The sequence below is a fragment of the Theobroma umbraticum genome, unplaced genomic scaffold (genome assembly GCF_002168275.2).
Source record: "Theobroma umbraticum cultivar Fairchild unplaced genomic scaffold, ASM216827v3 scaffold_81.0, whole genome shotgun sequence".
NCBI lineage: Eukaryota > Viridiplantae > Streptophyta > Magnoliopsida > Malvales > Malvaceae > Theobroma > Theobroma umbraticum.
Window position 1 is genome coordinate 4367233 of NW_018397268.1, and position 12189 is coordinate 4379421.

The following is a 12189-nucleotide window of genomic DNA, read 5'->3' on the forward strand; positions in this document are numbered from 1 at the left end:
ACAGTTTTATATGCAAGTTCACTCACTTTTTTTTGATACCTTACCAAACCCAGCACCAAAACCTTAATCCAACTTAGATCTTGAAGCTCCAATAGATCCTATAATGACCAACAACACATTCAACTAATTGCTTTTAATAAATTTATAATTTATTGCTCATAAATCAACATCTACCCATTTTCAATCTAATCTTAATTCAACTAAAAAAATCTAGTCTAAATAATAAACCCACTAAATCAGTAATTGACCAACCAAGAAAAGCAATCCAATTGAAACATAACCCAATCTAACATTAAAACTGATTAAATTGAAGCTAATAGCTCAATAATTAAGTCTCACCTAGTTTCACAGTTCCTTTGCTCCTACCATGTCTAAATTTTTGGTGGAGATGCAAAAGAGAACAACAACCCAATTTTATTCAACTCGTGAGGAATATGAAGGAAATGGAAAAGCAATTTAGCTTACTTCCCTAGAGAATGTTCGGAAATGGTGTGATAACATGCTACCTATGGCACCATAAGATGAAATTAGGGAACTAAAAAGTTTTTGGGTCTTGTCTTTATTCTACCCGTGACTAATCTAGGAAGAATTAAAGGAAGTGAAGCTCAGGTAAGGAATCAAAAGATGAAAGAGATGGGAAACAAGGTTTCCCCCTAAAAAGAAAAGAAAGCAATGGCTTTCTTTTTGATGAAAAGTAAAGGTTCTGGAAGCCATTAGGCTAAGAAAGAAAAAGTAAGAAAGGTTGGCCTTAGTTGGCTGACCAAGTGGAAAAGAAAAAGTCAAAAGAAAACATGTAAAATCTTTTCACTTGGTCAAAAGTAAAGCATAACAACTATTCTTCTTTCTTTACTTTTTTTTTTTATATATGTTGACTTTGGATTTCTAATAATCCCATATGAGATAGCCGGCCTTATTATATATTATACATGCTTTTCATTATTTTTGAAAGCTTATATTTTACTTATTTAACACATGGAAAATTACTCATCATTTTATTGGCCAAATCTTAATTTATTTTTTTTATCTTTCAACTTTTCTTTTTTTTACTCCAATTATTTTCTATTTTTCTTCCTTTATACATGTACAAATTAAATATCTAATAGACACTTTACTCAAGTATCACCACAATATTTGAATATATACAAACCTTTTTATACTCTATTTAATGAAGACATGTGAGTCCCATTAACGCTCTGTTTCTTCGTAATTTTTTTTTTTACTCTCCCCCACTTTGGCCATATCCAACTCATTGAAATTGATTTTCAATATTACATCATCCTATTCATCTGTAATTAATAAACTAATATTATTTTATTACAAAACTAGTATTTTAATTCTATGTTGACTTCTCCACATCCATAAACCTTTTCTTATTAATAATAGCCACAATTCATCTTTATTGGCACTTAATATCTTAATTTAATTAACATCTCAAAGGACAGTGTGTTACAAACTAGTTTGGTTTGAATATTTGAGCTTAGATAGAAAATATTTTGAGGATTTAACTAAGGCATTTTATTCTGATGCATCTCACTAATTTTATTTTGTGATCAACTTTTGTGTTGGATGATTAGGTGCCTTGCATTTGCATGGATATTATTTAGTATGGTTTTGGTGTTTGGATATTGGCTTCCTAGCTGTTTATCTTAGTTATTATTCTCTTGACAAACTTTTGTATGTATATTTAGTCGTCAAACGTTAGGAGTTTTAATGTTGGATGTTATGTTTGTTCAAGATGGATGGCTTTGATATTATGGAAATGTAATGGTTATTGCATTATGAGTTTTCTCTATGATTCATTCAAATTGCTTCAAATCATGAATAATGAGTATGTTAAAATGGTTTTGTATTATGCTTGATGATCAATTGATAATTTGTGTGTTCATGAGGACATTTCTCTTAAAATGACTAATTCATGTTTTTCTCTCTTGGCACATGAAGCTTTAAATTGATCCTTTTAAAATGACTTTTCCAGCTTACACCATTTTTTTTTTTCGACATAGCAAAAGGGGGAGAAAGTTTAAGAGACAAATTTGCAAATTACAACTTATAGTTTTGAAAATTATTATTTATTATTGAACCAAGCACTAAGTGAGGGGAGTTATTTATTTTTCAAAATATTTCTACACTCTCAAAATCAACCTTTAGCAAAAATTTTTGAAAGAAAATTAAAGTAGGCAAATTTTGCACATAGTTTTGTCATTTCAAAAAGGAAAAGATTGTTAGCTTTACAATTGATCATAGTTTTCAAATGACAAAATGAATGATTAGAATTGTAAGTTCAAGTCTTTAAAATGTTTGACAAAGCCTAAAAACCCCTTGAAATATTAAAAAGAAATGGCCAAGTGTTTATTCAAACAAAAGGTTCAAAATAGTCTTCAAAAATGATGTTTAAGTTGTAAGTATCGATACCTCATGCTTAGCAAGCAACAAATATCGATCCCTTTTGAATAAAGTATCGATACATCTTACACCTCATTTTCATTTTGACATATCAAAAGGGGGAGAAAGTTTTAAGAGACAAATTTGCAAATTACAACTTATAGTTTTGAAAATTATTATTTATTATTAAACCAAGCACTAAGTGAGAGGGAGTTATTTATTTTTCAAAATCTTTCTACCCTCTCAAAATCAAACTGTAGTAAAAAATTTGACAGAAACTTAAAGTCTTAAAATCAGAGGGAGTTTTTTAAAGTTTTTAGGTAAATTTTGCACATAATTTTGCCATATTAAAAAGGAAAAGATTGTTAGCTTTACAATTGATTTTAGTTTTCAAATGACAAAAGGAATGATTAGAATTGCAAGTTCAAGTCTTTAAAATGTTTGACAAAGCCTAAAAACCCCTTGAAATAATAAAAAGAAATGGCTAAGTGTTTATTCGAACAAAAGGTTCAAATAGTCTTCAAAAATGAAGTTTAAGCTATAAGTATCGATACCTCATGCTTAGCAAGCAACAAGTATTGATCCCTTTTGAATAAAGTATCGATATATTTCAGGCAGTGTTTAAAATTTTATATGCTAAGGGAAAAGTATCGATAACATGTTTATAAGTATCGGTACTTTTCTACTAGAGAGCAAAAATTTCAAAGCAAAGGTAAAAGTATCGATACATGGGTTGAAAGTATCACTACCTTGTATAGAAGTATAGATGCTTTTGTGCAAGGTTGAAAAACCCGCCTCAGAAGTATCAATACCTCAGTAGAAGTATCATACATGTGATCGGTGAGCATAAAATTCTCGCAACTAATGGCTTTATTTTGCATTAAATGCACACCAATGGCTCTAAAAGACTCTCCCACTATAAATTGAAGGTTCCAACCACATTTATGAATTGAGAAGATTTTGGAATCAAATTAAAACAAGAGAGCAAAGCTTCAAGCACTAAAATCACTCTTCATTCTCTCTTGAGCATTTATTGTCTTCATTTATTGAGCTCAACTTCTTTACTATTCATTCTTTGCTTATTCAATCCTTGTACCTACCTAGCTTACCAGCCTTAAAAAGGCATTTTAGCTCTTCCATTTTCTTATTATTGTAATCCTTGTTGGTTATACATTAACCATTCAAAAGGTAGTTTATTTGGTTGTAGCTTAACCATAGAAAAGGTAGAGGGTTTAACCTTATCCTTGAAAAGGTTGTTGTAAAGGTTGTACTTGCACCCTTAAAAGGCATTCATACTTAAAAAATTAATGTAGAAGACATAGGTAAGAGGTTGAGAATTTCTTTGCAAGCTATTCTCCTTACTCCTTAAGTTTTGTTTTTGTCAAATCTTAATCTTTGAAGAAAGCTTGTGCACTAGTTAGTAATTGAAACTTAGTTTAAAACTCATTTTCTACTCTCAAAGTTTAATTTGCAAAAAGTTTCCATCATTTCCAATTCACCCCCTCTTGGAAATCCTTTATAGATTGAGTTTTTATTTTAACACTCTAAGAGTGATATAATCAATAAAAACCATGAACAAGCTACTCCACAATCTAGCCATCTCTAACTGGCCATGTCCCTTGTTTTCCCTTCCTTTCACTCTCTCTCCCATATTTTTTTGGTATCTTTAATCAGATTAAGTTCCTTTAAGTCTCTTTTTAATACCTAGTTTGGCATTATGACTACAATTGGTGATTAGAGAATTGTGGTTTGAAAATTGCCTAAAAATTTTATCAATGAAAAACTATGACATGACATCATAAAGTGTTCATTACTTTCTTGAAACTATTGTGAAACGATAAAATGTCTAAAATGGTTTGGACTTTATTTTATGTTAGCTTTATAGCTTTACAATTGATCTTATGTTTTGAAATGACAAAATAAAGTGATCGCAATTGCTTAAATATGTTCTTGAACAAGTGTGCAAAACTTTTGACATGTTTAAAAGAAATGGTTAAGTGTTTATCAAAGAAAACCAACCCAAAAAGGCTTTAAAAATTGGATTCCGCACTAAAAGTATCGGGTCAAACTGAAAATATTAATACTTGTTCATCAATATTGATACATGTTCTTTAAAAAATCAAAAGTAAAAAAGTCAAACTATTAAGTATAGATATATTTTTTTACAAAATGCTTAAGACATTTAAGTTGTGTTGAAAATATTGACACTCGGTTCTCAAAGTATTGATACATATTAGGCACAAGTTTTTGATCTAATATTTTTCCATACAAAACTTTAGAATACGCATAGGAGCGGAGCCTCCGTATGTGATAGGGGGCCACGGCCCTTGGCCCTCCCAAAACTTTTAAAGATTTTTTCATAACATATAAAAATTTTTAAATTTTTATATATATTCTATTAATGGCCCTCTCAAAATATTTTTTTATTTAATAATTAATATAAATAAAAAATAATAAAATGATTTCACATATCTCACTCAATTTCCATTTTTTTCAATTTATATTATTATTTTTATTTTTTTCATTTTTATTCTATTTGTTCATATGTTATAAGTTTTTATAAATTTTCTTTCTCAAATTTTTACAAACCATTAACTGAATTCCTTTTCTTTCCTTTTTGTTATGTAATATATGGTATCTACCTTCTACTTGTCATGTTCTTTTTTTTTTTTCATGTTAGGTAGTTTTTAAGTTTTATGATTTTTAACTTTTAAAAATTAATAAATTATTATATAATTTTCGAATATAAGTTGTAGTGTTCAATTGTTACTTAAAATTTAATTAATGTATCAATTTTTTTATTAATCTTGATTATGTAAGAAGAAATTAACTTGAATATATTTTTTTATATGCTTTATGTTTTATATTTAGTTGAAATAAAAGTATTTTGAATATATAGTATTTAAATAATTTTAATTATATAAAGAGAAATGATTAAACTTAAATATTGTTTTTAATTATTTATATTTTATAAATTATAATTTTATATTTTATTTTATATTTTTATTATTGATTGAAATTAATATATTAATTTTTAAAAATTTTTAATTTTTAATTTTTTATATTTAACTTTTCAACAAAATTTGACTAACGTCGTCTTGAAATATACACATCCGTACTTTATTTTATTTTTATTATTATCAAGTCAAACACATCTCTGGATGTGCATTTTCCCCCACAAAGTATTCCGTCTATAAATGCTGCAATTAGGTAGTGTTCTGGTAAGAACCATTTCAGTCTACAAGTTTGATCTCTTTTTTATCAACATTGGATTAATAGAAGAAATAACTCTGTTTTACCTCTCTCACATTTACCTGCATCCACGACAATTGTGTGCTGAAGGTGCAAAAATTCCAGTTTCCTCAGCTCTCCAGCCCGTTCCATGTTACATCCTGACACGGTAACTCACCATGTCGGTTCGTTAGGTTGATTCATACAGTTAAAACCTTCGCAATCATTATTCAATTCCATACCTAGAAACAGAATATACAGTTTCCCTAACTATAAACAAATCAAAAATAAGAAAAAAGGTTCCATCTTCAAGCAATTTAAGCTCACTGTCACTCTCTCTCTCTGCTAGTTCTCCTGCGCAATCATGACTCTCTCCTTATCCTTCACCCACCCTATCTTAAGCCGCCACGTGCACTCCACCGCACTCTCTCTCTCTTCCTCTCCTCCTCCCCCTCCTCCTGGTTTCTTCTTTTTCTCTCCTCCCACCCCGACCTCGCTTCGTTTCCATTTCCTCTACCGCGTGCCCCAGCGCGCCGCAGCATTTTCCGCTGCCCAAACCGCCGCACTTTTCCAAGACACGGCCGCCTCCGCCGCTGTCCTAGCTGGCGCCTATGCTCTCGTCTTCACCTTCGATACTCTTACCCAGAAAGAACTCATTCAACAGGTTTTGCATTTTTTTCTTTTCTTTTTTCTTTTTGTCAAAAAATATAATTTTTTAATTTATTTGTCTGTTTTTTGACTTATTTGAGCAGAATCTAAGCAGAAAACTGGTGCATATATTATCCGGGTTACTTTTCGCCTTTTCGTGGCCAATTTTCAGGTGAACTTTTATGCAATTAAATATATTTTGTTTATAAACTTTACTAATGAATTATAGCTGATGATATATTCATCCCCTAGAATAGCAACTCCATACTGGCTCGTTACTTTGCATCTGTGGTTCCCCTTGTGAATTGCGTAAGGCTTGTTATTCATGGTCTCTCACTGGCTGATGATCAAGGCTTGATCAAATCTGTTACCCGAGAAGGAAATCCCAAGTAATTTTTCCATCATCGTTAAATCCAGCTCCTGAAATTTATTACATCATCCTTTTCAGACCCTTTTCACGTGTCTTTAATTCTTCTAATTAATTTTTCATATTTCTCAGATTACATTTTGCTGTGATTTGGTGCTGATTATTTCCAAAATTAATTGCAGGGAGTTGCTTGGAGGGCCTTTATATTATGTTCTGATATTGATCTTATGTGCCCTTGTCTTTTGGCGTGAATCCCCTGTTGGCGTCATCTCCTTGGCAATGATGTGCGGCGGAGATGGTAAAGTTTCTGCCATTTGCCTTTTATGAAAGTGACTCGTTTCATCTCCATGACTCCTCATCAGCTAATGGACCCCACTTACAGTTGTGCACGTAAAAATAGAGCATCAGTATTAATTTCTAGCTCTTGGTTCCACAGGTGTTGCAGATATAATGGGTAGAAGGTTTGGGTCCTCCAAGATACCTTATAATCGAAACAAGAGTTGGGTTGGCAGCATATCCATGTTTGTTTTCGGGTTCTTCATTTCTGTAGGGTAAGTTCCAGAAATTGGCTACATATATTACTAAATGTTTCCCTTTCTCCTAACATTGCCTATGAGCTTTTATTGTTCCACCTAGGGTGCTGTACTACTATTCAGTTCTTGGATATTTCCAGTTGGATTGGGGTTGGACAATGTGCAGGGTCGCTTTAGTTTCTCTAGTGGCGACAGTGGTGGAGTCTCTTCCATTTACAACGGTAGTAGATGATAACATCTCTGTTCCTCTTGCTACAATGATAGCAGCCTATTTTAGTTTTAGACCCTAGTTTGTTCCATTCCTAGTATCTCAATATAGCTTGTTCTTTTCCTTTTAACCTAAATTTTGCCATATTTGAGTTTGAAACATCTTGTATTCTATTGTTGCCAACAAGAGACTTGTTAGTTGAGAGAGAATCAATTCTTGAGAGAGGAATTGTAGAATATGTATTCATTAATTGAATCTGTTAGCAACAGACTGTTGTTATACACACGGTTACAAGAAAATGGAAAAGACCAACTACTGCCCTGGCGATTAGTTACACAGTAAGCAAAAATAGCAGAAAGATAAAACAGCAGTAACAAAAGTAAATCCCTATGATAACAGTTCTTAACCATGCCTAGTTAAGTCATTAAGTAACAAAAGTATTGTCTATCCCGTGGGCATGGTTCTCAAGTTGGCGGTCTTATTTGTTTCTGGTCTTTCTTGGTCTTTTGTCGAGGTTGGTCAATGTGTATATGAGTTGGGGTGCCTTGGGTGTGCAAATTCTCAGTTTTAAGGGAATGCTGTCTTTGGATTCCCACAATTAACTCCTTGATCGGGTTTTTTTGTGTAATCAGGAGACAATTTACTTGGTCAAATGTACAGGTTTCGATGCCTTTTCTAATGAAATTCCTACTTTTCAAAAAAAAAAAATTGGTAATTAAGTGCTCCATGTAAGGGGAACGTGTTGCAGTTGTCCAGCAGATAGGTACTCATCTGTTAATTCTTGTAATACTTTCCCTTAAGATATGCATGAATATTCAAAATGCTAATATTGTTTAACAGATTTCGAAACTGTCTCGGTTGGTGAACAAGTTTGCAACGTACAATTCAGTATGAATGTGCTTTGGCACTATAACCCCTGCTAGGATTCTCTCTAATGAAATGACAAATCATTTCAATGTGCTTCATTTTCTATGGAATATGTGGTTGTTACGAATATGCAGGCTTTACTGATTATCACAATAAAGTTCTACTGCATCAATATACTTTATACCAAAATCATTTAACAGACATATCAACCACATAACTTCAAAACAAGCAAAAGCCATAAACCCGTATTCTACCTTAGTTGAGCTCTTTGGCATCACATACTAGGATTTCCAATTGACAAGGGATTCCCCTAGAAAAACACTGAAACCAGTGACTAATCTTTTAGTATCAGGGGATTTCCAATTGCCACGCTTTACATGTAAGGTATTCAGTCATTAACTATAAAACTCATATTAATTAATTTGGAAAAGGGTCTTCAAATGTTGCCTACTTTATCAAAGATTTCTACGAGAATTTGAATGTTGGCAATAACGTTGATAAATCCATTTGGAAGACTATTTGGAGTGGTTTGGCGCCTCACAAAGCTAAGGCTCTATGTTGGTTAATCTTAAAAGGAAAGTGTAGATAGTCGATTTTGGTTAATAATTATTCTTTAAAAAATCATTTTATCACGTAACATTATATAAAGAATAATGAGAACAACCATTATAAGTGAAGCATTACTTCCTACAGAACAACTAGAATAGGTGGAGTATTACTCCATGTGGAACAATTAATACAAATAGAACAACTATTTTATACAAATAATAATTTCACACAGATAACAATGAAAGTAATCCGAAATAGGTGACAGGGTTCATGGATTACTTTCATATTGGGATGTTCTGAAGAGTTTGGCTTGGTGGCTCAAATATGGAGGTAGTTAAGAGGTCTCTCTTAACCTTTTCCTGAAGTACAAATGTTTTTTGCTTGTTCTTTGTTCTCTTATACTTGTTCAGGTACAGCCTTTTCTCTTGTACCTGTTCATGTACAGCTTCCTCTCTTGTACCTGTTCACGTACGGCTTTTCTTTATTAATTCCTACTCGAGAACAAGTTTTATTAAATATAATTATTTCAATGGTCACATAATAAGTTTTAACCGTTACGCAAAATTAACTCTCAGTAACGGTTACCTAACATTAAAACTCTCCTTAATGGTATCATTCATTACGCGTATTAAAACCTTTTCTTGTAACTGTTATTTTTGACACTATATATATAGAGTCTTCACAACTCAAAAGGGGACTTTTGGGGGACTGGACTCTAACTCATAGCTTTTCTGCTTAGCCTCTTCTCACTCAGAACACTTATTCTTTTCTTATTCTCTTTCACCTGCCATGACATTTAGTACTTCAGGAACTGCTCCAATCCTCCTCTCCGTCACCTCCGGTACATCCCTTACTTGTTTGCAATGCTTCATCTTTTCATCACAAGAACCCCATTTACATTTTGGCGACTTCGCTGGGGAGGAGTGATTGCATTAAGTAAGACTTTTACTGCTACAAGTTCGTGTTACTGAAAAAGATGGAGAGTTCCACTGGCAATCAAGATGCATTTGTTCCTTTTATATTCAGGATCTGATGAGAATGATCCAAGCTTCTCAAGAGAGGATGCAAACATTGGAGGACAATCATAGGCGAATGATGGACATTATATCTCAACTTGCGTCATCTACTGGCACCACTTCTCAAGCTCAGCCTGTGAATCTTAATGAGAGTATACCTGATGGAGTCACTCATCTAGTTACAAACACTGAAGGGAATGGAGGAAATAGAGAATGTGCAGCTGATGTAGTAGTTGCTGCAAACCCAAATCCTACTAACACCACTGCTGCAGTTACCCTAGCAACTACCTCTACTGCGATGCTCCCACCTGCTTCTACTCAAGGATTTGTGAAATGAAAGAGCTCCAAAGGCTATTAGATCAGAAGAACAAGAGTTTGAATTTTTCTGAGTTTGATCTCAAGTTACCTTACCCGGCCTGTGTAGTCGCAAAATCATACCCTAAAGACTATACCAGCTCTAAGTTCAAACAATTCAATGGAAAGACCGGAGATGCACGTGAACATGTCATGAAATTTGTGGAGACCCTCAAAGTTGCTAGATTGGATGATGACCTGAAGTTAAAGGAGTTTTCCAAGTCTCTCACTGAGAAGGCTTGTACATGGTATGTTAATATCACTCTTGGTTCTGTTAAATCTTGGAATTAGATGTGCAGGATGTTTGGAGAAAAGTTCTTCTCTACTCAAGAGAAGGTTACTCTTGTTGATTTTGGAAGAGAGTTTCAAAAGTCTAGAGAGGATTTAATGAAGTATATCCAATGCTTTAGAGAGAGGGTGTTAGACATTCAAGAGTCTCATGATGAGAAAGAGTTGGTAAAAGTATGCATTCAGGGGATGTTTGATGAATACAGGCTACACTTGGAGAATTTACCTCTTCCAACCTTTGCTACACTAGTGAAAGCTGCACAAAGGACTAATAATACTGTTCTTAGACAAAAAGGACTCACTCACTTTGGTAGAAGGAATACTCCAATAGTGAACGTTATCTAAGAAGGAGGTAGAGAAAGAAGGGGTCCAATCCTAACAAATTTATGCCCTAGAAGAGATGTCCCAAGGAGAAGTCCAAATGAGGAGAATGACTCTTTTCCACCATTCTCAGTACCTTTAGATAGAGTGAGAGCTCTTCTTCTAGAATGGGTTAGGGATGGACAAATAAACTTACCGTACACTTCGCGACCACCAATAGCGGAGGAGAAAGCTAACCCAAGATATTGTGATTATCATCAAGCGGTTGGTCATCCACTTTCTGAATGCAGAAATCTTCAGAGAATGTTCCATCAACAAGTACAAGCAGGAGAGGTATTGATTGGAAATAATAAAGTCCAGAATAACCCTTTTCCGATTCATCCAAATCCTTGAGGGCAAGTAAGTGCAATAATTCATGATCACCATGATGATACTATGGTATATTGGTTGTAAGTGCATTACAACCACAGTATTACCAGTTTTATATTGGTTGTGTTTTACTATTTTATTAGCTATCTTCATTGCTTATATCTTGACTGCAATTATATTATATTATTGGTCACAAGCTATATCGCTCAATCTTTAACCATAATTCAGCCACTAGCTTTATCGCTCATAATTTGGCTGTAATTATATTACATTATTGGTCGTAAGCTATATCACTCAATCTTTGACCATAATTCAGCCGCTAGTTTTATCGTTCATGATTTGGCTGTAATTATATTACATTATTGGTCACAAGCTATATCGCTCAATCTTTGACCATAATTCAGCGCTAGCTTTATCGCTCGTGATTTTGCTGTAATGATATTATATTATTGGTCGCAAGCTATATCGCTCAATCTTTGACCATAATTTATCATTAATGTTTCAGCCGCTAGCTTTATCGCTCATCTTTGGCCTTAGCTTAATACTCAAAAATTGGTCGCAGCTCTTACGCTTGCTTATTTAAAAAAATAAAATAATCTCCTTTATGTCAAGTTAGAGTTAATCTCCTTGATGAAAAGTTGAGAGTTATCCTTTGGCCACATATAATAATATGAAAGGTGAATAAGTACGCAACAAGCGTATAACATTATTATTATTATTATCGCAAAAAGAAAAAAAATATGACATATTAAAAGTGAAGTACTAGCTCGAATGAAAAGCAAAAGACTAGCCAACTACATACTCCATAGAAAAGAGTTATTATTGGCAAAAACATCTAACTGTTCTCGTACTTCAGCTTCACGTTTTTTCAGGGAAGCTATCTTTGCTGCAATATCTTCTAACTCATTTTCCAAGGAAGACTTGTTGAGGAAAATCTTGGCTTTAGATCTACAATCACTGAGGCAGTCAAGCTTGAATCCAAAGTTACAAGCATCATCGAAATCCTGTAACATCTGTTGCAATTCCTCTGAAGAAGTACTCATTAATGGAGCATAG

The 12189-nt window shown here is 33.2% G+C and overlaps 1 protein-coding gene across 2 annotated transcripts; it reads left to right on the top strand.

The window, feature by feature from the left end:
• The first annotated feature begins 5759 nt into the window (after positions 1-5759).
• Positions 5760-7605, top strand: VTE5 (phytol kinase 1 VTE5). Of its 2 annotated transcripts, XM_021440028.2 has the most exons (6): positions 5771-6277; positions 6366-6433; positions 6519-6650; positions 6811-6926; positions 7065-7179; positions 7265-7605. In XM_021440028.2, exons 1-6 carry the CDS (start codon positions 5978-5980, stop codon positions 7449-7451), a joined length of 918 nt encoding a protein of 305 aa, XP_021295703.1. In that variant the 5' UTR covers positions 5771-5977; the 3' UTR covers positions 7452-7605. The 2 variants fall into 2 exon arrangements, with proteins under 2 accessions (XP_021295705.1, XP_021295703.1); XM_021440030.2 differs by lacking the exon at positions 6519-6650 and having other exon boundaries at positions 5760-6277.
• Positions 7606-12189: the final 4584 nt, after the last annotated feature.

Excerpts from the sequence above, each read along its gene's own strand:
- VTE5 (XM_021440028.2), top strand. The coding sequence starts at position 5,978 with ATGACTCTCTCCTTATCCTTCACCCACCCTATCTTAAGCCGCCACGTG. Across the intron at positions 6,278-6,365 it reads AGAAAGAACTCATTCAACAG|AATCTAAGCAGAAAACTGGT; the intron begins GTTTTGCATTTT and ends TTATTTGAGCAG. Across the intron at positions 6,927-7,064 it reads AATGATGTGCGGCGGAGATG|GTGTTGCAGATATAATGGGT; the intron begins GTAAAGTTTCTG and ends TTGGTTCCACAG.